Below are 26,862 nucleotides of genomic sequence, written 5' to 3'. Positions count from 1 at the left end.
TTCAGTTGTTTATCATGGTAATAACTGCAGTTATTAGAGCAGTTGGCTAAATCTCCACAGGCGAAGTGCACAGTCACTCATTATTTTCTACTCATTGTGCAAGATGTGAAAGAAAATCTCCCTTCATACTTCTCTGCTTGGCTTCTGCCTCTAATACCGCATGCCTTTAATAAAACATCCTGTTGAGATTCACTCAGCTGAAACAGAAACAAAAGAATTTGCATAAGAAAAAGATAAAAAAAAGCAAACAGAATGGGTTTGACAAACCATGAAGAGAGAAAGGGTTTTGTGGAGAGCATGGAAGCTCAGCTCTGACTCTCTTCCCACCTTCCCTGGGTCCAGGTGCATTTAAATCCGTGGGACTCCGTGTTGCTTTCAGCACTGTTGGCTCTTTCCTCCTCCAACAGCTTCTGCCTCACCCAGTTCCCTGTAGGGGCGAGCTGTGTTGCCACAGCGACGCGATTCACTTTTGACAGCAGACGCTGGGTCAGGGCCCTGCTGGGATTCCCTTCGAGCTGGCCGAGTCAGGAGCAGCCGTCTCCCTTCCGAGCCCCAGACCTGTGGGACTGCACTAAGGGGGAAGAAGCTGCCCTCAGATGAGTCCCTCTGAAGGGCTTCATGGCACCCTCATTTCACCCTCATTAAAATGCAACACGCTGGATCTCGAGCATTCAACGAGCCATTCCACCATGTCAGACAGATCACGGCCCCGGTGTTACCCCGTTACCACTGAAACTTGAGAAGTCTTCCCCAGTAACTGTTTAAAGCCACGCTGGTCCTTCTCAGAGCCTAAAGCACCGTGGCAGCACACTGCAGGGCTGTAATGCAGCGCCTGCCTCGACCTCTGCGTGCTGTGTCCAAACTCCTGGTTTCACTCCTGTGCTACAGAAAGTACTCGGTTCTTGGGGAGATACTTTCTCTGTTGGGCCAGAACAGGACAGAAAAGGAAAAACATACCAAGAACTAAGTAGAACATAAGGAAGTGGCAGAAAAGGCAATGCCAAGGTAAAAAAAAAAACCACCAACAACAAAACTCAACCCAACAACAAACCCCCCCAAAAGCAAAACGACCCTGTTTACCTCCACTATATTGCACAACAGCTCTACCCTTCTTCCCAACGTGGGAGTGCCTCTATAGACAATTTTTAGACTCCACATCACCACGGAACCTGTTGCATCACAATATCAGTATACTAATTCATCTGGTCCTGAAGTTATTAATCTCAAAGGACTCAACAGCCACTCACAGACATTCCATGACCCCTGAGGAAAAGCAGCAGCTGTTAGAAACAAATATTAGAAGTGTATCCAAAATAAACAAGAGCATGGGGAGCACGTTCCCCCTCCCCACCGCCCAGGGAACGCTGGGCACATTCGGTCTGAGATGGGCAAGGCATGTTCCAAGTCACAACGTACTTGGGACACATGAATTTCAGCTGGGACGGGAAGGGCTGGACCCATCCGCACCCAGGAAAGAATAAGAACCAGCCAAAATTATTTGGGAACATGCCGTTTACATAACCTTGACTGCTTATAAATTTAAACAAGCGATGCAGCTTATCACAGGGAGCTCACCAGGTTTTTGGCCCTGATCAGAATGTTAATACACATGCATAAAAATTCAGGATCCAGGTCACATCCAGAAAGCCAAAACGTAAAAGCTTGTCCGATTCCTTCCTGCTAACGAACGTAACAAATAGGAGTTCAGCAAAGCAAAATTTAGCAAATACCAAGTGTCTCACAGTATTACACTGTTAAAAGAATGAATTACAACACCGAGATCTATGTACTAAAACCTTATAATTAAAAGAAATCTGTATGTCGTACCTTAGGATGTACGTTTAGAGCTCTGAAAGGAACACCAGGAGCACAGACAGGAGAAAAACCAATGTGTGACCACACATCAGAGCACAAAGCCTGAGCCAATGCTCTCTAGTCAATTTTTCTCTTACAATAATACAGCAGTAACAGGTCTGGTGAAAAAAAATAAAGTTTGGGAACGGCAGGGGGAAAAGTACAGAAGGATTGAACAGGAAAGATGCGCTTACACAAGAGCTGCACAGCCCAGACAGGAAAATCCAATAGTTAAGCCTACACAGAGCATCACCTAATCGTTCCGGATGCTGTCAGACCGAGTCAGTGCCTTCGCCATCGCCAATCCACTCATTTATTTTTTTTAATTGTTATTACCAATATTCTCTGCAGAGAATATCTGTGTTTCCACATAACTCTGACATCGTGGTCGCACGATGACTCTAGAGAACTATTCCACCTTTTCTGGTCCTGTCTTGAAAGTGTTGTGCTCTACTGTCAGACGGAAGAGGGGAGAAAAAACAACAAAGAAACCAAAAAGCAGCAAACAAGATAAAAAGATTGAAGCAAATTAATCCGAGCATTCCTTGAGATCTCAAGGCAAGATTGGTTTTACTGGCTCACGCATATTTGTTAGACCATGTTTATGCACATGCTTATCTTTAGGCCAGGTAACAAGCTTTCTATTTTTTCCTTTTCATCCTTTCCCAGTCATCCTACGGAAACGTTCGTCACCACTGAGTTTTGGTAATGTTTTCAGAGGAGTTTTTTCTCTATTTCTAGGGTTTATTTCTTCGTGTAGCATTCAAATTACATGCAGGATTTAAATCTGATCATTCGTAATAGTGGCGATTAGCTCTTCCCCCGCAGGCCCTCTCCTGGGTTAGCTGTTGGAGTGCAAATGCAAGTCAGATGCTTTTTGTGCATCGTCTGTCAATTTAACACGCAGACGCACTGGAAGAAGCCACCTTAGCCTAAGCCACGTGCAACGTTCCCCTTCCGCTCATTTGCTGTGGCAAGGCGCAGGCTGGCAGATGCCGGCTCGCACTGGAGAGCAAAGGACAGCTCGGCAGCATTCAGCTCAAGTCTTTTAAGTTTACTTGCAGCCAAGTTCATATACATCAGCCAGCTGCCCACGACCCAGATACTTGGCTTAATCGTCTGGCTTCTACGCAGTATTTTCACTTCTCCAGTCTTGTGACACAAGTGTTGCTGCTTTAATTCAGCAGGAATTTTGGCAGTTTTTTAGAATTCTCAGTTACAGGTAATTAACCTCCCCATGTATCTTAAATATTACCAGTTTTGTGCTTCTGTAAATAACTTTTTATCTCAGCAAAAGACTGACCTTTATTGACAGCAGGAGGCATTAGTGTTCTGCATTCCTGTAATAAAATAAATATGTATCAGCACTGCAGAACGTATGATTTTCTAAGTCCATTCAAAGTGGACAATAAACACCAACATCTGCTCAACCACACACGCTACGACAACGTTAGACCCTTCTTAGCTGAGATTTCTGTGTTCCTGGTGACGGATACGCTGTTTGGGTGTGAATCTCTGTAATCACCTTAAACGCTTTTTGAGCCTGGCCTCAGGGAGATGAAATAGTGAAGAGCTCTCCCTTCCCATACATGTGACACCCCTGCGAACTCCCAACAGGCCCAGGCAACCAGTACGCCCGGTTCCAACCTCTTTGATCCATAAGGTAGCTTTTATGTAAAGTCTACATTATGGTAAGCTTTTATACTAAAAAACCCACTTCTGTAACTATTTAAATGGCAGAAAAACGGCACTTGGCAATCACATTGGAGAAGGAATTGTAAGAACGCAGTGGTAGGAATGTTCTCATTCCATGGATTTGTTCATGCCCTTTAAGAAAGGGGTCACCACTGAACAGCTGAAACAGCTCCTAAATTTCTAGGGAGAAGCCTAAAAACTAAGCTCTCGGCCATCTGCTTCTAACAAGATCGGGTTTTCATCAATTCCTCTCTAGATCTTACCCCAGTACCTACATACTCAGGGATTTTTAGTACAAATGTCCGCAAAGTTGTTTCAGTCTATGTTTGAAAGCCACGGAGTCACAGAAGGTGCAGGAACAGCCTTTTCTTTTGGTCTAAACGATGTTTCCTGTATTTATGGAGAACACAACAGAGACAGAGCAAAACTACTGAAGAACTGCTGCCTGCCTACCACTGCACGCACCTCAGCATGCTGACTTCGGGTAAACTGGCCCAAGCCATGTAACGCCAGCAACAGCGTGATCAGTGACAACACAGCACAAGAACAAGGGAGTCGAGTTTCAGATCTCTACTCAGGATGTACTGAAGGAGTTCGTAGGCAGGTGGTGAAAGAGCTGGTGAACTGTATTTGGGTATTTTGTGTGTTACCTGTGACTCTCAAGCAAAGCTCTCTCGATGTCATCAGCTCTGCAAAAGGATAAAAACCCAAAGGAGGATGAGCAAGGTGACACTGTTCACAGCAGACGAGCCCCTGGGAAGCTGTAAGAGAACACGACGGAGTTGATGCTGTTCAATATATTCTGAAGTAGTCTGCGAAATGGAGCAACCTGTTATCTGTCACGGCTCAAGGTGTTAAAAGCTAGCCAGACCCACAATGCATCCTAGCAGGCTCAGAAAGGAGCTATCCTAGTAAACGACTGGATGAAACTGCACACAGGAAAAAAGTAACGCTACCAAAGCTATCACCGTTACATTACTGCTACTTAGAAAACACCCTGAAGTCATTTGATGTGGCTAAAAACATCTTGCAGGTTTACCAAGTTATCATTAAGTTCTAGTTTTTCAAGGTTTCTTGCAGAAGAAGTTTCTGAAGCGTGCTTTAAATTCGCTCATCATCAGCTTGGTGGTGACAGACGAAGACATTCTTTCTGCTAAGTGAAGGATAATCGGGAAGAACCGTGGCAACGTCTGTGTGCTGCTTACATGATTCATGGCCATCAGTTGGACGTCGTGTTGAACATAAATATGTGAGAGTTAACCTTCGAGGAATCCCGCATTTAGTCCGAAATTATAGCCAAGAGGCTTTCTCACAAACGCAGACGCTGTCAGCCAGGGCTAGATTTATCTGCACACTTACCTGTTCAGACAGCAGGACAGACACTGCTGTACACCCAATTAGGGACCTTACTGCCACAGCCACTGCCATCTAAGCATGTCTCTCCAGACTAGAAAAACACACACCCGAGTTACTGCTGTGAACAATGAGACAATTCTTACAGGGTTATAAGAGATGGTAGTTGGGGAAGTTGCCTCCAAACGCCCCAGCGAATGTGCTCGGAGACATCCGCGCTGCGTGCAGAAGCTAAAACATTCTGCACCTCTACACCACTAGGTGAGACCCCCCTCTAGCCCAACACAAGCGAAGACAGTCATCAAGCGAGAGAGAGATTGCAAATTTGGCTACAACAAAGATTCCTCAAGGAAAGAAAAAACAACTCTATCAAAGCTGCTTTCTACTAGGTCAAAGTAATAAAATGAGAACAAGCACAGAGAAACCGACACAGCTGCGAATGCAGACGGGTTACCTTGGCTGGAGCCGCAATACGCCAGTGTCCGGGCAAAGATACAGACACTTACCTCACGCAGCTGCTACTGTCCCACTCCTAACTAAACCACGGCAAGTCAACACGCCTCGCACAGAGCACATGAAGGTAAAGTAACACAGTTGCAACATGTCCAGATCGTATTTAAATGATTTAGCACCAGACTTGCATCACAGAATTTTTAAGCTTTGCCCCGCTTAAACGTATTGACTCCTTTTTCTTTCGATCCAGGAAAGCATTTTCCAAAGTAATTTAGCAAACACACCACAAGCTTGCTCTTCTCCAACACGCTCAGGCTGAACGGCCTCCTACCCATCACACCAGACACCACACATTAAAACATCAGATGCAAACGTTTGTATTAAAAATTATATATTGTGTCAAATAAAACAATAATTCTGTGTACAAATTTATACATGACAAAAATAAAACTCTTTTTGAATAACACTGTGTAAAAAAAAAAAGTGCTTGCTGCTGTTGTGATGTAATAGTTCTATAAGCAACAGGCTCACAAAAGGCATTAGTAAACATTTAAATTGCATTGAAGGAATCACATAAGGCACAGACATCAGTTATCTACAGGTGAAAATAGTCCCGTGCAGCTTGCAGTACTGCCGACAGGTTACCTTTACAGATTATCCGAAAACTCTGAATGCAGGAAGGCGACTAATGCTTTCTGGTAACTTACTGTATCAAGGAAAAGCACAGGGAACACTCGTAACCACAGTCGGTCCCTGCTCCGCTTTTCCGGAGGCTGCTCTGACGTCATTTTCACCATGACACAATCACCGACTGCTTTTACAGCAACTTCGTAGCTGTCGCCCGCTCCTTCTCCTCAAGTTTGCTGCTCGACAGTTTCCCAGGACTGCCATCTGAGCTACTGACAGCATTCAGCGCAGCACTGAAGGACGAGGAGGGCTTCGGTCCTAAGCCAGTAACCACTGAAAAGATGCGTGCGACTGCTCACAGCCTGAACATAAGAGGCCTTACATTCTAGACAGCCTGAATTATTCTCAGCCTCTTTTCCAAGCAATGAATGAGATCATTACCAGCGTAGCGTAACGCTGGAGCACTGGAAGGGAGAAACAGAAACCAATTTAAATGTTTAGCTCAGCCACAAACAAAACAAAAAAGTGCCCCCCCCTCCAAATTTCTCATTCTAAGTTTTTTTTTTTAAATCTTACACAAAGAAAATACTCTTAAAATCAACAGGCACAGAATTTCCAGTCATATCTTACACAATAAGGAGTGTAGCAAGAGAAAAAGCTTAAGTTTATATATTTGCTATCCTCGGTTCTTGCAATAATCCTTTTACATGAATTTTCAGTTTTGACTGCACCATCACATGTAGCACAGAGACTGACGCTACAGATCTGATTTTCGATCCATAAGATTAACACAGTTACTGACACAGATGATCGAAGAATAACAGAAGCTATACTACACAGTCTACTAAGCTCTTTCTCTCTTAAACTGAATTATTCTAGGCACTTCGTTCTCTGAGAAGCTTGTGTTAACCATGTCCGAGTTGCCAAACTACGATTTGTTCCATTACTAACAAACAAAGTCAGGAACACCAGACATCCGTTTCTCTGCTGGACTTAAATTCTGTAACCAATGTATACGTAAATCCCCTCGAAAGCAGAGGATCTCTCTATGTATGGAGGGTCTGCCTCAGAAGCACTTTCTTAACCAAATCATTCTTTACCGAGCATAAGGAAGCCTGCGCCTGCACCGCCTGGACCACCCGCCTGTGTGAGGTCCGGGACGCAGCAGTCAGTGCGGTCGCTGCGCCCAGCTGATTGCCTGCCCCTACTGCACCGGCAAGTGTCCTTCTAAGGCTGCATTGGGAGAATCTTACCAGTACTGGGGTGTTCATTCTGGGCCCACATGCCTCAGTATCAGTCACTTTCTCTACGAAGGAGTTATCATAGAATAATCTGAAATGACTATGTTAGAGACTTCTACTTAACAAAGATACTGGCTCCTCTAAGACAAGAACATACAACTGAATGTAAATAAATAAGCCAGCACACCATTACAGCTACGACTGTTAACAAGCAAGTCAGAAAATCCAAAGCTGTGGTTTCTACAGCATCATGACATTACACACGTTATGGCAACACAGTAAATGCTATATACAGTAGGAAAATGCTACATATTCACGCACTGTTGCCAAGTTATAGCTGCCATAGGAACCATAATTTGCTTTTTCTGGCTTGTTCAGAATCCCACCTACAACACTGCTGATTAACTGGTAATTAAGATAAACTCGTACAAGTATTCCACATTACTTCTGCTGGAAAAAAATGCATTCAATGAGAACACAAGAACTCTAGCACAGCTGCGTTCAATGACATCGATACGCAGTCAAGGCTGCTCTAGTCATGACATACGCTTTGTAAACTACTTTTCAGCACGACCTCGACAAGCCACCTCTCGCGATGTAGGTTACTGTTACGGAGAGCAGCAAAATCTTCTTGTGCAAACAAGTAGGAAAAAAATTAAGTTAGGCTGGGTAGAACTTCAGCAATATTTTACACAATTCAGCTTCCAGTACAGTGACCGAAGACAAATATTCAAAAGTGCAGGGACATAAACCTATCAGCATTTGTAACCAACGAAATACAAGCAACATTTGCCAGATCCAGTAAAAAAAATTACAACAAACAGAAGTACAACTGTTATTGTGTCTTGAGTTAAATACCCAAAATTAAGAGAATATCATCCTAAACAAAAATAATTGGTAGAAGTTATGCATTCCCGCATAAAACTCCCACCGGGTTTAAAACATGCTGTCAAAATGTTGTCACTAAACCGCTTTGGTTACAAATGGCCGCTCACAGGTTTCGTTTTATTTTGCAGAGGAATTCTCTCTGTTCAAGTGACTGAATCCTTCTTCCTTCTAAACGGTGACTTCAGTCTTTTCCATACACTGCTTTTAGGTTTTGATTTTTTTTCCATCGCCATTACTGCTTCTTTCTCTTTCCTGCGGATTTCTCGCACAAGAGCATGAAAGACGTCATCAATATAGTAACGGTACGCAGCTGAAGTTTCAAAAAACGGGCAGTTGAATTCTCGTGCTAAAGCAGAGCCTTCTTCTTTGGAGACCTGGAAAGGAAGTTCACGCTTTTAAGAAAGCCCAAACCAGAAAGTTATTTCTTTACCATTTCTTGTTCTGCTTGCTCTGTAACTGTGCATGCAGCCGCCCCGTTCTGGAACACCTCATTTCCACTGATCTCCAAATCTTTCTCTACAAACCTGTTTTTCTTTCTCTTTCACTCATCGCTTCTCCAGCAATGCAAGAGACTCTCTGGACACTCATGAAAGAACAAAGTCCTTTGAAAGAATATTCTTTTCTTGGAGTTTCATCTCAAAGTTGCCTAACATGAGCAGCCCTCAGCCCTAACACAAGCATTTGTCAGTTTGGTAAGCTAAGGGTACTTCCTCCTCCTGGTCAAAATCTATTATGTTTGTCCAAATACTTCCCAGAACCAAGCAAAACCTTTCCAAAAAAACCTCAAAAACCAAAATGACCCCAAACCCCACAAAAACCCCAGTCTTGCAGAGGCCGTAGAAAAGCAACACCCACTCCTCACCCTCTGCTTTACATTTCTTAGCATGGGTGTTCTACCATAGTAACCATAATTTTCCTGCTACCACACACTGAAAATTAACCTAATTCCACGTATACAAACAGCACTTCTGGAACTTGTTTTTCAAAGTGCCTTTCCTTTGTGTGAAGCTCTGCTTCAAACTGTTCTCCCACAGATGGCAGTTACTGTTTTCTTAGGCTGAAAGTAATTTTCCGTTCTGTCCATCCTTACCCACGTTCTCCGTTATTACACGTCCACTCTTAGCACACTTGCATCTGCAATTTGTATCTGCAAGTGGTTTATGGAATGCTAAATCTCTCAACAGTAGCTCCTTTCAAGAATTAATAAAAGGAAAAGCCCAAGAGCCGCTGAAACCCAAAGCATCAACTTGACACGTTTACTTTTGTGATTGCTGTATGCATTCTGGGTTAAACAAGTACTTCTCTGATGTTAAACTTACTATATAGCAACATACAAACACTTAAAAAAGGGAGCATAACCTCTTGTGTTACTGAGTTTTACAACAGAAATGGCTTGTAATTGTGGACCTCTTGTGCCGTTTACCTGCCGTAGCTGCGTCAGATCAGATTTATTTCCCACCAGGACCACAGGAGTGTCATCGGTACGTCGAACACGATAGATTAGCTGTTTGAACTCACGCACTTCATGGAAACTACGCCGGTCTGTGATTGAATAACAGATGATAAATCCCTCGCCAGCCCTCATGTACTGGTCTCTCATGGCCGTAAACTCTGCCTAGAAACAGACAATTACATTTCAATTGCACAAATACAACGACTTTCTAATTTTCTCAGAATGGGAAACACAATATGCGTTCCAAAAGCAGCTCTACAGGAATGCTGTAAACAAGCTGGTCATCCACCTTCTCATCTCATCCCCTATAGGACAAGATATTACATACGTTTGGGATTAACACCAAATTTCTCTCGGTATAGAAATCGTACCGACATGTAATTTATCAGCCAACACGTATTGCTTGTTGAACAGCAAGGTGCAACGGAGAAAGGAGTGCATGAAACCATCTGAGCTGCTTAAATATAGAGAGCATGATACAGATGCTAAAATGAATGTGATGCTTAGAAGAGAGCTCAGAACAATCAGGAAGAAAAGACAGGCATACTTTTACATTATTTCTGTCTCTACACCTGACCATTACAGACTTCTTAACATCCTCCCTATTCACTTATTATTACTCACATACCTGTCCTGCTGTGTCCAAGATATCCAGATTGGCAGGCTCATCATCAATGCGTATTCGTATTTTATAAGCATCCTCTGTGAATTCACAGCACATCAGAAAGAATAGAATGAGAATACAATTGCAATACTCATTAGTCATCAACTCAAAGACAATGCTACACTAGAGGAACCTAATCTGGTAATATTACTATACTAAATTAGACTAATCTTCATTTAACAACAAATCAATTCTTTAGCTGTTCTGGTGTGATTTAGTATCCTCTCAGCTGTTTACTAAAACCATGCTATTGTACACGCTATTTCTGACGAACATGTGACCACATCCTACACATTCAACTTTGGACACCTTGGCAGAAACCATCAGGTAAGAGCATTACATTCTTCTCAAAGCCAGAAATGTGATTCAGGAGAAGAACTGGCCACCACCAACTGCCATTTTCTTAAAAACAAAACAGTAACTATTCTGTCCCTCCAAGTCAGCACTCCCACGCTGCAGCAGCCTGCTTTCAAACAGAAGCTGGCTGGTTTTCCCACTTTTCCTTTGACAGTGTAACTGTTGGTTAAGGCTTCTCTTAGAGATACTGCAAAAGTTATGCAGCAATATCGTCAGTTGTTAAGCACTTCCATTCCCCCCAATTTCTAAAACACTGAGCACAATTTGGCCTCATAAATCAATAGCAGAGAGCTGATCGACAGCATAAAGCCTAGATTTTCTGCACAGACAGCTAATAATCACTTATCAGCAGTTTTTCATCCCTGTCTGCCAACACACAAACAGATCTAGATAGGGCATGCCCTGAATATATGTGATTGGAAAACCATTAAAGGTCTAAAACTCAGGATATGTATTCCAGTCCTCACGGCAGTCTCAGAATTCTTAGTACCTTAAAATGAGTTATCTAAGACACCCGAGTCCTCAATTTACAGCCAAATTTATAGCTCTCTTTAAAGCACTGGACCCCAAAATAGCTTAATTGGCTAAGAGAGAGAGCGAACAGCAAAGAGAAAACAATTTTTCTTACCAATTGTGGGATCATGATCCTCAGGAAACCGGTGACTGATGAACTGCATGGTCATGGCTGGAAACAAAAATCAGAGACACAATCGCACAAGTCTCAGTAAGCATCTGCCGCTTCAGCATTCAGTCACAGCATGCTCGTTACTCCGCTAACAGCTAAAACATAAAGCCATACTCATTGCAAGACTCGAAAGAAACGTGCTAAAAGAAGTAGGTTAAGTAACTCAGAAACACTGAGAACTTCGCCCTTGTCCTCAACAAAGCACTCCGCTAGCAGTTTCAGAAATACAGCTGGACGCAGCCACAACACGGAAGGCGATGACACACCGCGCTCCCGAGACACCCCGGGGGGGCGGACCAGCGCCCAGACCCGAGCTGTTTTGTTCGAGAACCGCGTCCTCCCGCCGCTGCCGAGCGGAGCCCTCCGGCGCTCCCGGTCAGCGCTACCTGCGGAGTCCCCCGGGCCGCTCCGCGCAGCTCAGGGAGAGCGGCGGCCCCGCCCGCGCCAGGAGAAAAGGGTCTTCAGGGCCGCCCCGCACCGGCCGCCCCCCGCGGTTCCCCCTCCGAGGGCAGACCGGCCCCGCGGTCCCGTCCGGCGGAGCCGTACACACCGCTCTTGCCGACGCCACCGGCGCCCAGCATCACTAGCTTGTACTCGCGGGACTGCCCCGGAGCGCCGCCGCCGCCGCCCGGGCGGGCTCCGGAATCCATCTCCTCAGCGCCCGAAGAAGCCGCCGCCGCCGCCGCTGAAGAGGAGAGAAGAGCGTAAGCGCCGGCAGCCCCTCGCCCGGCCCTGCCCTGCCCCGCCGCCACTCCCTTCCTCCTCACCGCGAGGCTCCTGCGCGCCGCTCCGAGCCCAGGCAGCGACACCAAAATGGCGGCCGCCCCTCCCCGCCAGCGAGCGCCCCGCGCCCCGCCCGCGCCGCGCGAGGGGGCGGAGCTCGGACGGCGGCCCGGCGGGCTCACGCCCCACCAACGCGAACTGCTCGGCCTTCGCGCCTTCGTAAAACATCAACCCTCACCCAAAAAGGCAGCAAGCAGAATATTTATACATTTATTTATAATGAAAGTATGATTCTAATTATTTACAACACATAACAAAGACAATGTTTGTACAAGTGAGCCAGCACGGTCTTTCCATGTGCGGCGGCGACACCCCCCACCCCCCATTTTCAGAACTACGTCTCCCGTTCGGAAAGCTGACCGGCGCGCCGTCGCAGTCCCGCACGCCGCTGCTCTCCGTACAAGAGTTCTTTCTGCAACAGCCTGCCCCACTAAGAAAGCCCGTGTTGCAGTTCATGTCCGTAAAACAATCCAACAACTTATTCCCGGGTTCCACTTCCACGCTTCAAGGCAAGAGCAAGGCCTGCGCTGAGGTCCTGGCGCTGTGTGGACCTGGCTGCTGCCTGCCTTTTCTTTGTTAAACCACCATGAAACAGAAGGGGTAGAATCAAGTGAGTGAATGAGTTAAGAGATGGGGGCAAACCTCACGAGAAGGAGTTCCATCCAAACTGCTGAAGGGGAATGAAAGGCGCGGGGGGACTGGAGAAGGTTAAGTGCTATAGCGCCAAGTCCACCTGGGGATTAGCGGCAAGATGAACCCATCCAAAAAACTGAGCGCACCCCCGCCCCGACATTTAGCTAGAATGAGAAGTTGTGGGGTTAGTAAAACCACATTTTAAAGAAAAAACAGTGCTGAGTTACAAGAGATGCTTAAAGTAAAACTCATAATTTGTCTTTAGGAAATGCAATCCTCAAATTTTTCAGAACTACTGCATATTCTTTTCTGTTGCTGAGTCTGAACATTGAAGCCAGGGTCACCGTTAGCTCAACAGGACTGCAAACACAGGCTGACAGCGGGAACACTCAAAACATGAACACCAGGTGTCGAATGAGGTCAGTGAGACTGACTCTTTACATTTTTAAGTTATCCTGGAAAAATGGGAAACGTGGACTGACATGCTCCCTAGTTTCTCTTTTATGGTACTTCCCCCACTGTATAAGGGACTAGCCCTGTCAGGATACCATTCCAAATATTTTTTTTTTAAATTGTTGTAGCAGAAAGAAGGATTTTAAAAAATAACGGAGCCCTTTCAAGGGGGAAATACTGAACCTTTACCTTCTGCAAATGTAAAAACAATGTGTATTTGCAAAATTCACTTTGTAATATACATGCATTATTGCTAGAGGGAAAAAAAAGATGAATGAAAACTCTCCTGCAGCTTCTATGGCGCCATCCAAAATGGCATCTGTTGTTTAGCTCGCTGTTGTGAGGAAGGGTACTGGTATCCCAAACTCCATCCCTGTGAAAAAGTACTTGCGTTTTTATGGCCACCATGTTCCTCCTCTTCATCTGATGAATCTCCAGCATATGCTACTAATCCAAAGCCCTTTTCTGCAGTTTTCATCTTCTTAGCTTGATGATCTAGAAGAGGAAAACAAAACAATCCCCCCAGCCCCCAAGAAGGAAAAATAAAAATAAGAAGAGATAAAATGCCCCAAAACGAGTTAATAAAAAAAAAAAAGATGTTAATTGTAAATTGTTAGTTGGACACCATTTTGAGGTCACAAGGCCAATGGTCATCCAAGGTCGAAGGCCACACGAAACAGCACCAGCAACAGCACATGTGATCCATCAGAACCATGTAAGAGAACAGAGAAAGAAGAAAGAAACACACAAAAAAGGCAAAGTTAGCAAATGGGTCTAAGTGATGGCAATTTCACCGTTAAAGAGATAAAATACGTAAAGAAAAGTAGAAGTTTTGTTCAAAAGAAAGCTAACAGAAGAGCAACCTCTGGGGCCAATACTGCAGAAAAACTAAGGTTAAACAGACTAACATGATGTGCCTTTCAGGTCTGCAGGTACTAAATTACCAGGAGAGTTAAAATGATTACATGTTTTACCAAGTCGCAGATGCTTGATGTATGAAAGCCCTACAAAAGGGTGAAATCTGACAGCACTTCTGTTGTTTGCAGATAAGGTAGACATAATTCATGTCTGTAAATACACACCTGAACCATAACTCCCACTGATACTCCTTAGTGCCTCTAGAGATAGCTGTTCACAACGTAAAGCCACATATCTGTGTTACAAAAGAATCCCGTGAGATTCTGTGCCTCAGCTGGCTGATGGGTCAAAAATACCTGTCTTTGGTCCTTCACTTAATTACGCTCTCCTCATTTGTACAAATATTTATTGAAGTTTTAAGAGAAGTATCGTGTGTATAATCACAGTGAATGTAAGTGATTTTAGAGCAGTGCAGTACAACTTCCTTTTCACTTAAACAACGTGATGTAAAGAACAGCCAAAAAAAATATCACCACTTCAAATGAGTGTTTAGACCAGTGTAAACTCATTTGGGAATGGAAGTTTGACTCACATGCGTATTTTATTCATTGTACTCACCATGGTTGCCTGGTAAAGACCCCACGCCGTTTCTTTCTTCAGATTCCGATTTCATCCCAGTGACAGGAAAAGCTGGCGGAGGCATCAACTGCCTATTTAAACCAATGCAAGCCCTTATTTTTTCTTTTTTTGAAACAAGCAAAGAGTCAAATATAATAGCAAACAAATTCATAACTCAGTCCTTGACCTGAGGAGCTTAATTTTTAATTGCCTGTCTAATCTAGCGGCCTTCTACGATGGCAAGGTTGCATCAGTGAACAAGGCAACTGATGTCACCTACCTGGACTTCTGCAAGGCCTTCAATATGGTCCCTCCCAGCATTCTTACCTCTAAATTGAAGAGAAATGGCTTTGATGGATGGACTATTAGATAGCTAAGGAACTGGCTGGATGGCCACGTCCAAACAGTTACAGTCAACGGCTCAATGTCCAAGTGGAAACCAGTAACAAGTGGTGTCCTTCAAGGGTCTGTATCAAGACTCTAATGTCTTCACGAGTGACACAGACAGTGGGATCGAGTGCACCCTCAGCAAGTCTGCAGATGATGCCAAGCTGAGCGGTGCAGTCTATACGCTACAGGGAGGGGATGCCACCCAGAGGGACCCTGACAGGCTTGAGGAGTGGGCCCATGCGAACCTCACAAAGTTCAACAAGGCCAAGTGCCAGGTCCTGCACTTGTGTCAGAGCAATCGCCAGTATCAACGCTGGGAGATGAATGGATTGAGAGCAGCCCTGCTGAGGAGGACTTTGGGGGTTCTAGTGGATGAATAATTGGACACAAGCTGGCAACATTCACTTACAGTCCAGAAAGCCAATCATGTCCTGGCCTGCATAAATAGCAGCATGGCCAGCAGGTTGAGGGAAGTGATTGTCCCCCTCTACTCTGTCCTCTTGAGATCCCACCTGGGGCACTGTGTCCAGCTCTGGGGTCCCCAGCAGAAGACACGGACCTGTTGGAGCAGGTCCAAGAAGAGGGCCACAAAAATGATCCGAGGGCTGGAACACCCCTCCTATGAAGGAAGGCTGAGAGGGTTGGGGTTGCTCAGCCGGGAGAAGAGAAGGCTCTGTAGAGACCTTATTATGGCTTTCCAACACCTAAAAGGGGCTTATAAGAAAGACGGAGAGAGACTTTTTACCAAGGCCTGTAGTGACAGGACAAAGGGTAATGGTTTTAAACTAAGAGGGCAGATTTAGATTAGATATAAGGAAGAAATTTCCTGAATGGTGATGAGACACTGGCCCAGGTTGCCCAGAGAGGTTGTGGGTGCCCCATCCCTGGAAGTGTTCATGGTCAGGTTGGACAAGGCTTTGAGCAACCTGATCCAATTGAAGATGTCCCTGCTCACTGCAGAGGGGATGGACTAGATGACCTTTATGAGTCCCTTCCAATCCAAACCATGCTATGAAATAAAATGCAAGCCTGACAGTTTTGCAGCTCAATACACTGGAGTGCATAAGGAAGAATAGTGACGCCTGATGACTTCAAATAGCTAGGCTGAATTTAGGACTACATACAAGATGCAGAACATAGAAAACTTTACAAATACCCTTGATGTATTTCATAATGAGCAGAAGACAAAATGGACTATCAAGTAAATCCTTCCCTGAAATTTCAGGCTGCAAAATTCCAAGTTTACAGCTTTTCCAGGTTTGTTTTAAAATTGGAATCATTTAAAGTACAAGTGCTAACCTATTTCACAAGAATATCCTGTTATCTCAAGAAGTTGGCAAAATACCAGACCCAGACAAAGCAGGAGTACACAAACTTAAGGAGGAATGAAAATTAAGCTGTTTTCACTAGGTAGCACAAAAAGGTAACCCTTTTATCCCTTCTCCTAAAAAAACCACCCCGAACCCCAAAAAACAACCCCCAAACCACCCACACAAAACCAAAAAACACCCCAACAAAACACACACAAAACAGACCACCCCCCGAACCCCCAAGTGACAGAAGAGAACATGAAATACAGATAACCTCTGAAATAAGCTTTCCATCAGAATCAGAAGAGACCTGAACACAATTCTTCCATCACTCACCTGTCCCTCTCTCTCTCCTTTCCTGAGGAACTTGCTGGCTTCGACCCGGCTCCATCGATTTCACTCTGACTGGAGAAGCCTGTACCTAAATTAGTCATATGAATGGGTCCATGCTATGAGCAGAAAAACACACGGCATTAGCAAATCTACAACTACAACATAAGCTATAGCTCCTTAATGATAATGATAGGAAACCCAACTTTTCAGAGCATATTGCCAACTAGTAGAAGAAACCACTAATTGCCATTGTTAAACAAAATGCTTTCTCCTAAAAATACTGACGGTAATGTAGTAAGAAACATGCCTGAACATCAGTATGGAAGACACCTCATCACGTGCTCCACCTTTCCAGTAGTTCAGGACAGTAAAGATAGCTGCAAAGTTCACAATTGATTTATTACCTCCTTGCTCAGGTAATTCTGAATATGGTATAGACCTCATGCCACAGTGAACTCTGCTCAAGATACTAATTTTAGGTCTAACATATAGGCAGCTCCTTATTTTCTTTAGGCAAAGCTTTTAAGGGCTGCTGCCTGTGAGCAGGGGTGTATCATCCCAGAAGCATTTGCAGAAACTCCCTTTTCTCATATACAAGTCTGGAGAAGAACTTAAAATTATTTTTAATAAAATCAACTGTTTAACATTTGCTATCTTAAAAAAAATAATAAAAATCAAGCTCTTAAAACTAGGCCTCTTGAAATCCTCTCAAGTGCAACCTGCAAGAAAGGTAAATGGGAAAATCTGGAAGTTATTACCACATTTCCCTTCCACCCCTCAAACAAGCCCAGTCAAAAGACCCACAAAAAAGAAAACAATCAAAAAACCAAATCATCTCCCTTTAAACTAACCAGTAACACACTGTTGTCATCTCTTTGACCTGAACGCACTGCTATTCTTCATGAAAGATTAAGGGTATGGAAAGTAAGCTCCAGTGAACCAAGTCAGTTTAAGAACAGTGCATCCACTCAAAGAAATCAAAGCCTGGTCTCAATGTGTAACAACGGCTGCCATCTGCCAAAGGTCTTGCATGACTGTTGTCACATAAACTGTGCTTATAACAACATGTGTCCAGCCAAGTTCCATTTTGCTGAATGAAGTAAAATTGCCAATTTTATTCCACCTGATATCCCAGCAGTCCTGACTCTCTCTCATCCGGTAGCTCCTCAGTGAAGCGTCTCTTTTGACCTTGTGGATGGGGTTGGACTTGGGGCTGCGTACCAGTCGGCACGGTTGTTTTTACTGGGGCAGCAGGAAGAAAAGGACCACTCAGCGGACTCTGGCATGCAGAAGTTGAAAACAAAGCACAATAAAATTTGATAATACCCATGAAAAAGAATTAACTGAATGTACAGTTTCATACATAGGAGCAGAACACACAACTAGTTTCTCTTTGCAGAGCCTAAGAGAAACTAAAAGGAAATTCACAACTTAAAACAAGTATTTCATTTATAGAGTGCTCCTGTCTCCAAGTAATCACTCTCTAACTCAAACTCATTGGCCCTAGAGAGCTGTATCACAGCCTGCAACAACACTTTTCATAAACGAGTGACCACCCCCGGCAAATATCCTTTATGTTAACGGGTGGCTATGACATGAAAAATGCAGCCACACCAACAATTTACTTGCTTAGACAGAAGCATCAGCGAAGCAGCAACCAAAAAAATGCCCTAAAGAAGAATTATCCATCTGGAACTACTTTATTGTTAGCAAAAAAGCAGCTTACTAAGTTGACAGCTACAGGGCAAATAATTAATCTGTGGCAGTACCTGGCCAGTGCTGGCTGGAGGCTGTACTTGAGATATTGGATACTGTGTTGGCACAGGCGGAACTCCTGTAGGTAGCGTTGTTAAGACTCCAGGTGCCAACGGCACTGCAGGTGGTACTATGCCTGGTACACCATATGGCGGCTGAACTTGTTGTTGAGGAGGGGGAACAACAGGATAACCAGACTGATACCCATTGGAAGGGTAATATGATGGCTGGGAAGGTACACTATTTATAGCAGCAGGCTGTGTGAAGCCTGGTGAGAGAAAGGGGAAAAAAGGGTCATCTTCAATTCAGCATCACAAAACCAGTAAAATTAATTACCAAATGCAAAAGAAGCTGGACTCCTTTTCAACTGAAGGACTTAACACAAAGACTTCTGCAAGTAAATAAATTCCATAAAACTAACTGTAAGCACTGCTCTGCGGAACACAACTCCAAAAGCTTCGTTATTGCTAACGTTTACCTGCTAAGGGTACTGCAGTGGTTATCTGATTCACAAATCGGGAGTATTCAGCATGAACCTACAAAGGATTTTAAAAGATTAGACAAAACACATCTGTTTAATATAGTAATCTTCTGCAGGCAAAAGGCATCTTACCATGCATCTCCATAAAACTGTAAGGGGACTTTGAATCCAGCACATACGATGCACAAAGACAGCGATAATCCAAACATAAGAATTGAAAATAAAAACCAACAGACCAAAGCCCTGCTGAACATCCCACTAATCCTGCTCATCTGTGACAGATTTGTGTAACATACAGGATAAACCTCACAGAAAATACAGAGCAGCAAACTAATGACTTAAGCAGGGACAAAAACACTCAAAGTCAAGGAATCTAAAAAGCTTCTATATATTTTTCAAAAGAGACTTTGTAGCCCATACTCAGTTATCAATACTAATAGATAGGCTATCTCACAGGATTTTATTTGCATTCATATAAGAAAAGCTGAGAAATTAGTTCTTTACATGTACGTGCGAGAGAGTCTGAATTTTTTTTTTTTTTTTTTACAACGATCACTTTAGGAAAGACAAAGCAGACAGCGTGGCTCTGGACAACTTTTAAAGCTAAAGCAAGGGAATCTACAGCAATCAGAAAAAAACAGGACTCCTTTATGTTTGATACAGTCAGACAGTTTCCACCCCCCTGTTCTGCTCAGGAAGCATTTGCATTTTTCCCCCAAACTTCCACTATTACAGCTCCATCCTGAGAAATGTTTATTCACTGTACAAAAATCAGACAGCAGTACTTAGAAGGTAAAACCTACTCGCAAGTTAGAACACATGGACAGTTTTGCTGAGACCATAAAAAAAAAAAAACCATTATTAGCCAGGCACACGCTAAAGTTACGAAAGGGTCTGAAATCTATTGGTAAGAGCTACTCACGGTTTGCAACAGGTTCTCACATAGCTTTTTAGCAGCTGCCAAACCTTCTGGCTTTGGGTGACTGAAAACATATATAAAAAACAAACCTCATAAGCACAAATGTTTCCACCAAATCTGAGAGCTAGTCCTCTCACCAGGAACCTGCTGCCAGATCTTATCCCTTTCACGAGTGATCAGTCACCTCAACAGTACTCTAGCAGCTCTGCAGCTGTTTAGCACAACCGTGAACAAAAGTGATGAGTATCTGTTTTCTAAATGAAAATTCAAGTTAGTCTAAATACTGCAAGAGCCCAGCACAAAACACTGACTTGACTGGTCAGTGCATTTTGTATTCTTCCCTTAAAGCTCAACATCACAAGCCAAGCCCCAAAACAACACAGCTTTACTGTGTTCCTGATAAACGCAGTATCTTACGGCTGAATATCACTTTATACCCTATCACCGTATTGCTGATATCATTATCACTTTAGAGATGTCCCTATTAAAATAAGACAGGTTCAAAAACTATTTCATTTGCATTAAGTCAGTCAGAATTAAGAATTCCCTGAAGTGATTAAACATTAAGCTACATCCATGACTGCTCACTGGGATTTTTATTTTATTTTATTTAAAAAAAAAAACCCTCATACCTGATGTAGATGTACATGGGTTCAAAAGCTTCTCTGCCTGATGCCGGTTCTATGCAACCTGAGCCCTTCCCACGAAGAAAGACTTTGGCACCTGTTTCAATCTGAATGTGCTGCAAGTAGGAGCAACCAGGCCCTTCCACCTTCTCCTTCACATTAAACGTAGGTACAGCATGTTCCAGACCAACAAATAATTTGTCCTGAACATAATGCATCTATAAACGTAACGGTAAAAGGTTATTATTTCACTCTAAGGATTAGGATGTTCATTTCACTGGAGGGCAGAAATCTTATTTCTATGACAGTCAGAACACTGAAGTGTCAGATGGCGCAGTCAGCCCTTTGCTTTTCTCTGAGTAGGACTGCTCTCTCCATCCTTTTTCTTTTAGGAGGCTACTGTCATCTGAGTATCACTCTTCAGACTCAGTCTGATTACACCTCCAGTTTTCACAACATGCAAAGGGTTTTGGGGGTTTGGGGGTTTTGGGGGGTGGGGGGGGAAAAAGGGTTGTGTTCTTGTAAGCAGTGATATTCAATGAAAGTCACATAAATTAATTACTCACCCCTGACTGGAATGGAGGTTTTTGGCCAACTGCTGGAGACAACTGGGTAATAGGGGCTGGCTGGTGATAGACAGTAACCGTAGCTCCATTGAATGTTGGACTAGAACCTGTGGCTGCTTTCACTACTCCATTAGTAATTATCTCTTTAATTCGGTTAACAGCTCCTAGTTGACAGAATATGAAAATCATTTATATTTCAGCCCTTGCCAACTGCCCACATTAACCAAATTGTGAGATGACTAGGTTGCTTTCCCACGTTCCGTAACAGCAGATCTACAGGCAAAAAGATTCAGTCCCACCCTGATAAAGCTTAGGCTGATACATTCACGTGGGCAATTTTTAGCCCACACATTTTAGCAAACGCTAGAAACATCGACATTAACCCTGTATAGAATTTACACCTGCATGAATGAGCTAACACATGAAAAATTGTTTACTGGCTGTGGAAATCAAGGTAGATACAAGTGGGCAGCTTCAAGTTTCAAGAGACAACTGGGAGCAAGCCCACGAACTGATAGGCAAAACAAATGAACACCTGAACAGTTTATAGTTTTTCTTTTTTCACAGCAGGCTCAGGCAAGACAGGAGCTCTTTGTGCTTCTGACAGAAATGTAGATATTTCACAAAAAATTTTCATATGTGTATATTAAAGGGAAGGTCTCCCTGTCATGCACCTTTTGTAAATGGGATCTCAGAGTGTTATCACAAGCAATGAGAGAAAAAGCAGAATGCTTGTACACTTACTGTCAACCAATTCCCGTGTCTGACCCTGGACGTGAAGATACAAAGGACGATCTCTGGAAAGGAAATGTCAAATATTCCATTAAACCCACAGAAAACATACAATAATGGATTTAATCTAATTATATTAGTCATCTAGACACATAAAGTCTTCCATAAAGATTTCAAATACTATTCAAGTAAGGATGTAAATACGTAGCCATTGAATATTACAGTGCTCAGTAGGCAAAGCTTGGCACTGAAATCCCAAAAGATTCAGAAGTTATGTACATGACAACTTATGCACAAGAGATCCACTACAGTGTTCAGCTGGAAGAAGTTCTTCACAGCCTGATCTGTCACATTTGTGGCTTCTTTGTTGGTTTCTTGGTTTGGTTTTATTTATTTTTATTTTATTTTTATTTCACCCTATCAATATTAGGCAGGTAGGAAAGCAGCTATGCAGTCAGTACTATCATAATGATAAACATATTCAAAACACTCAATAGCCAATTCGCTCTGGCACCCAAACATGGCACTGCTCAGGAAAAACAAAACAAACAAAATCCCCACCACTTAACCACCCAATGAGAAAAGGAAAAAAAAAAAGCAGAAACCCCCAAAATGAAATACAAACCCGGGTCCCACTTTTGCCTTCTCTTCTGTAGTCATGAATCTCCCTCGAGTAGAGACAGCTGCTCCACTCAGTCGACTTATCTACAATTAAAAAACCCAGTGAGACAAGTTTACCAACAATAAACAAAGCACACAGAGAAAACCCCAAAGCAGTTTAAGTTATGTTGTTGTATAAAAAAAGATCAGAACTCATGAATACAGTGGTAAGAGAATGAATGGTGCCCACTAAAGGATACTAGCTACGCTACCTTACCTCATGATATGACTTTTTATGGAACAAACCAATAAACTACTAAACAAAGAGTCTTAGAGGACATGGATTTTGTAAAAAGAGGAAACAGCCACTGAACATAGTTTCTTGCAAGCTCTTTTAACCCCACACACAGGTACAAGTGGGTTGCCAAGCCTCACAATCAGGCGTAGACCCTGAACGTACCTCATCCTGAGTCTGTCCTCTTGTCAGCAGGTTTCTGCACGTGAGGGGGACATCATTGATTTCTACCTCTGCCACCACAAGGTCATCTTTGCTTTTACTTGTAGCCGGACCTTTTCCCAGAGTCTGCAGCTTCAAAGACACCCATTGTAAAATACCAGAGGTTGGAAAGCAGAGATGAATGACATAACAAGTAAATTGACCCTAATACTCTAGACGTGAGTATCCTTTTCATTCTTCCCTTTCAGCTATCGAACCCAAAAGCTTTACAAATATTAGCAAAAAGCACATTATATCTACTACTTAAGAATCTACTTCTTCACAACCTTGAGCCCAAATAAAATCACTAGTTTTCTCTTCAGCATATTTTAGTATAACAAGTAATTACTGTTTCTGTTCTATAAATTGAGAAACAGATGCACAACCAAGCTGCAAAGTTGCTCAAATGGAAACCAAGGCATCTTATACTTGAACTGGCATCTCTGACAGACATCTGAGAGACTAATAAAACACTTAATTCATATTTCTCTCAATTGCCCTTACACAGACATAGAATTTCTGTTCAAGGTCTAAACTTATCCACACTTTGACTGCATTCCCCCTCCTTCTTTTTTTAAAATAAGGGTGTAATATTTTGTGTCGGTATCCAAGTGCTAAGAGCGAGCCACGGAACCACAGACAGGTTCAGAAGATATGGCATAGGAGTTGGAGTTACAAGAAAGACCATACAGCTTTGTTCACATACAGAGAGTTAGGCAGTACATCCTTCTAAAAATCTGAAATGCTTTTGGGGGCATAAACATAAAAACAAGACTCTATAAAAAGGGAACCTTCCAGTAACATCCAAAAGGTATCTATCCACTCTCATAAGTATCACATGAAGCACAACGCTTGCATGGCAGCCAAAAGGCAGCCTTAGAGGGACATAAGTCTAATGCATTGCACATGCATGTTTCTCCATTTCTTCCACACTTTAACAAAAGAAAAAAAGTACATTTATTAACCCACTGGCTCCTTAATTTCCATCTGCTCACAGTGCGAAGTGCTATCAGAGTTAATTACTCTAGAAATGTCATCACTGACCGTTTCCTAACAAAAGCAACATATCCAATAAAAAAATAATCCCATTAGCAAATTAATAACTGGTTAAGCCGTTCTCACAGCGATACATTTTGTCACAGGATGCCAGAACGCCACCAGAGCTTATGGAAAAAACATAGATGGAAGAATGAGACATCACAGTATCTTCTAATTTTTAGGTGCCTCAAACTGCCAGTCAGTGAACAGACTTCACGTCCATCCGGTACTGACTGCAGAGGCTACCTGAAACCAAGCCACCCGTTCTCCAGCGCTGGAAATTTCACACCCCCAGGTGGACATTAAGTGTTGAGAAGCAGGCACTATCGTGCAGCAAACAATGTGTAAAACCACCTAGGATGGCTGACAGCAATGATCAAAGAAACACTCACTACTAAACCCTGCCTATTAAAACAGCTGTGATGATCATTTTGGATACCGAATCCACAGAGAACCAGTTACAGTGAATACACGGAAGGCCACATTGGCCGCTCTTTCTTATATTATCTGGGATTAAATCCAATGACAATACATGTACTCATTTTGATGCTGCCTCATAAGGCAAACCCTTAGAACACAACTGGCAGTCCCACCAATACTCCACATGTGAAAAAGAAGATACAAGACACAGAGAAAACATACCATTCAAATTAACTTTGCATTTGAACAAGTTTGGAAGGAAACCTGAAACAGCCTTCTAAACTTGGCTCTAGCATAGGCCGATAGCATGTGGAAAAGCAAGACTTTTCCTGTGACTGAACTTGGAAAACTGGCTTTAAGTAACACTCACTGTAGAATTGAAAAGTTCTGTTGGAAGGGACCTACAACAATCATCTAGTCCAACTGCTTGACTGCTTCAGGGCTGACAAAGGCTCAGCTCGGGGCTGACCAGAAGCTGACCAAGTTGTTTAGAACTTGGACACAGAGCTCCTACTGATAACTTGTTTAAGCATGAAATTAATTTGATCTCATACTTTCAACTGGCTGCTTTATACACCAGTTTTCACATCAGCGGTACTACTTGGAAAATACTTCAGAAAAGAGTTTATCACCTTCCTACAGATCGCTTTGGTTAAGCCTTACAGAAGAGCGGCAGGACTGACCTTACAGCTCTACCGCGGGTTTCTGTTATTCAGAAAAAAAAACACCTGTGATTTTACGATTGTTTTTGTTGTATCGTACTTTACGAAGCAAACCTCCATCATTTCCCGTCACACTGAGAGCTATTCCAAAAAATAACGGTCGCAGGTCTCCAAAAACCAGACGTGCCGCCCGGCCTCGCCCATCGCCCCCGGGCCTGGGGGTCCCACCGGCACGGCACGGCTCCCGCCGCCCCTCCGGCCGCCCACCTTGTCCGCCGTGCTGGCCGCCGGCTTCAGCTTCCCTTTGGCCATTAACATCGCGTTGATTTTCGCGGCCACGGCCGCGGCCGCGTCCAGCGCTCCCGAGGGGGCTGCGGAGCTCTCGGAGCCCGCCACCGCGGAGCCGCCATCTCCGCCGCCGGGAAAGGGGCGTCCGGGCAGCGGCGCCGTGCCGGGGAGGAGGAAGGCGGGGGCCGGGCCGGGCTGGTCCCACTTACTGCGGCGCCTGCAAAAGAGAGAGGCCTCAGTCCCGGCCAGCGCCCGGCCCGCTGCCCCGGGGGAGCTCCGGGACCTGCCCCCCCTCGGAACCGCCGCCCCAAGGCCCTTCTCCAGGGGAGGCCAAGGACGCGCGGCCCAGCCTCACCCGCCCGCGGCCCCAGCGTCGCGCTGCCCTCCGCCACCCGCTGACATGGCTCCGGCCCGGCTCCACCGCCTCCGCGCCAGCCGCGGCGTCACTTCCGGCCTTGAGCCCGCCTCAAAACGCTCCTTCCGGGCATCGCCACAGAGGCGGAGAGGCGCGGCGCGGCCCGCGGGGAGGGGGGGGCGGGCCCGGAGCCGACACCGGGCGGGCGGGGAAGGCCGGGCCGGGGAGCGGTGCGGTGCCTGCCCCCACTCTCCTGGCGGGCCACCGGCCGCGCAGCGCGGCGGCAGGGGAGGGGCGGGACAGGCCGGGGATCGCCCGCGCCGCGGGGCTGCCGGCGATGACATCACGGAAGAGGGCGGCCGTAGTCGAGCAGACGCGCTCCGGGCACTGCAAGCAGAGGACTCACGCACGCGCACTGCCCTCCTTGGCGCGCACTCCGCCGGTCTGCTGACGCACGCGCACTGTCACGTACAGCCGCTGCCAGCTGTTTACACGACGGTGCTGCCGCGGAGCAGCTGACGCATGCGCGCTGCCCCCTACCGCCTTGGCGCGAGCCCGGCCTCCGCAGTTCCCTGGCGCATGCGCACTGCTCCCTGTTGTGCGGGCGCCTCACAGCCGCGGGCGGTGGGGGGGGAGCTGTGGCCATTTTGAGCCCAGGGGCTGCTGAGGGACCGCTAAACCCTGCTTCAGGTCCCCCAGAATGCCCGCGGCCTGCCCCTGGGCAGGTGGTGTCCAGGTGGTGTGGGGAGGAGGGGGTGCGCAGGTGCCTGCTCTCTCCTCTTACTTCAGCTTCGCTTTCACAGAAGGGGTCACCATGAGTCACCAGAGACATTTGCCTCAGACTTTCTGGGCTGTACTCAGAGGCTTTTGGAGGGCATCGCGGGGCACTTGTCCCAAACTCGGGGTTCGTTTAGCCCATGTGCAATAAGCCAATTCACACACACAGTCAAAATGTTTGTTTATTGCATGTTTACGCAGAGATGGGTGCTAGGTGATAATTCCACAAAGCTAGCATGCTTCCTTGTAAGACTGGAGTTTATATTCATTCATAAAGACAGGGATGTTAGATGCTACTGTTTGGTTGGTTTGCTGTGTTACATGCCCATCTTAAGGGCATATTACCTTTCTGTTTAACCATGCATGCTTGCAACAAGGTGGGGGGGGGCAGTTACTTTTAGTCACTACTTCTTAGGGGTGTGTTTTCCAACATTATAATTGTATTAAAATGAATATAGGTTACTTTCAGGCAGCTAGTTTGAGCAGCTGGTGGGTCAGC

The 26,862-nt window shown here is 44.7% G+C and overlaps 2 protein-coding genes and 1 non-coding gene across 7 annotated transcripts; all 3 read right to left on the bottom strand.

Moving 5' to 3' along the window:
- Positions 1-5,716: 5,716 nt before the first annotated feature.
- Positions 5,717-12,245, bottom strand: RIT1 (Ras like without CAAX 1). Of its 2 annotated transcripts, XM_075075303.1 has the most exons (6): positions 12,038-12,245; positions 11,821-11,955; positions 11,214-11,270; positions 10,193-10,266; positions 9,535-9,726; positions 5,717-8,485 (listed from the first exon to the last, which is right to left on the bottom strand). In XM_075075303.1, exons 1-6 carry the CDS (start codon positions 12,219-12,221, stop codon positions 8,255-8,257), a joined length of 873 nt encoding a protein of 290 aa, XP_074931404.1. In that variant the 5' UTR covers positions 12,222-12,245; the 3' UTR covers positions 5,717-8,254. The 2 variants fall into 2 exon arrangements, with proteins under 2 accessions (XP_074931404.1, XP_074931405.1); XM_075075304.1 differs by lacking the exons at positions 11,821-11,955; positions 12,038-12,245 and adding an exon at positions 11,657-11,679.
- A 4-nt stretch (positions 12,246-12,249) lies between these two features.
- KHDC4 (KH domain containing 4, pre-mRNA splicing factor) lies at positions 12,250-25,918 on the bottom strand. Of its 4 annotated transcripts, XM_075075300.1 has the most exons (15): positions 25,587-25,918; positions 25,211-25,448; positions 22,788-22,916; positions 22,353-22,432; positions 21,740-21,792; positions 20,996-21,159; positions 20,436-20,647; positions 19,807-19,867; positions 18,882-18,939; positions 18,418-18,671; positions 17,772-17,927; positions 16,652-16,764; positions 14,616-14,707; positions 14,222-14,292; positions 12,250-13,634 (listed from the first exon to the last, which is right to left on the bottom strand). In XM_075075300.1, exons 1-14 carry the CDS (start codon positions 25,631-25,633, stop codon positions 14,258-14,260), a joined length of 1,692 nt encoding a protein of 563 aa, XP_074931401.1. In that variant the 5' UTR covers positions 25,634-25,918; the 3' UTR covers positions 12,250-13,634; positions 14,222-14,257. The 4 variants fall into 4 exon arrangements, 3 of the variants coding, with proteins under 3 accessions (XP_074931401.1, XP_074931399.1, XP_074931400.1); XR_012657472.1 differs by lacking the exon at positions 14,222-14,292 and having other exon boundaries at positions 16,652-16,736; positions 25,587-25,916; XM_075075298.1 differs by lacking the exon at positions 14,222-14,292 and having other exon boundaries at positions 25,587-25,915.
- LOC142048508 (small Cajal body-specific RNA 4) lies at positions 20,749-20,877 on the bottom strand. Its single transcript, XR_012657490.1, has one exon.
- Positions 25,919-26,862: the final 944 nt, after the last annotated feature.

Source organism: Phalacrocorax aristotelis, chromosome 25, assembly GCF_949628215.1.
Source record: "Phalacrocorax aristotelis chromosome 25, bGulAri2.1, whole genome shotgun sequence".
Lineage (NCBI taxonomy): Eukaryota > Metazoa > Chordata > Aves > Suliformes > Phalacrocoracidae > Phalacrocorax > Phalacrocorax aristotelis.
This window is presented reverse-complemented; position numbering and strand designations above follow the sequence as displayed.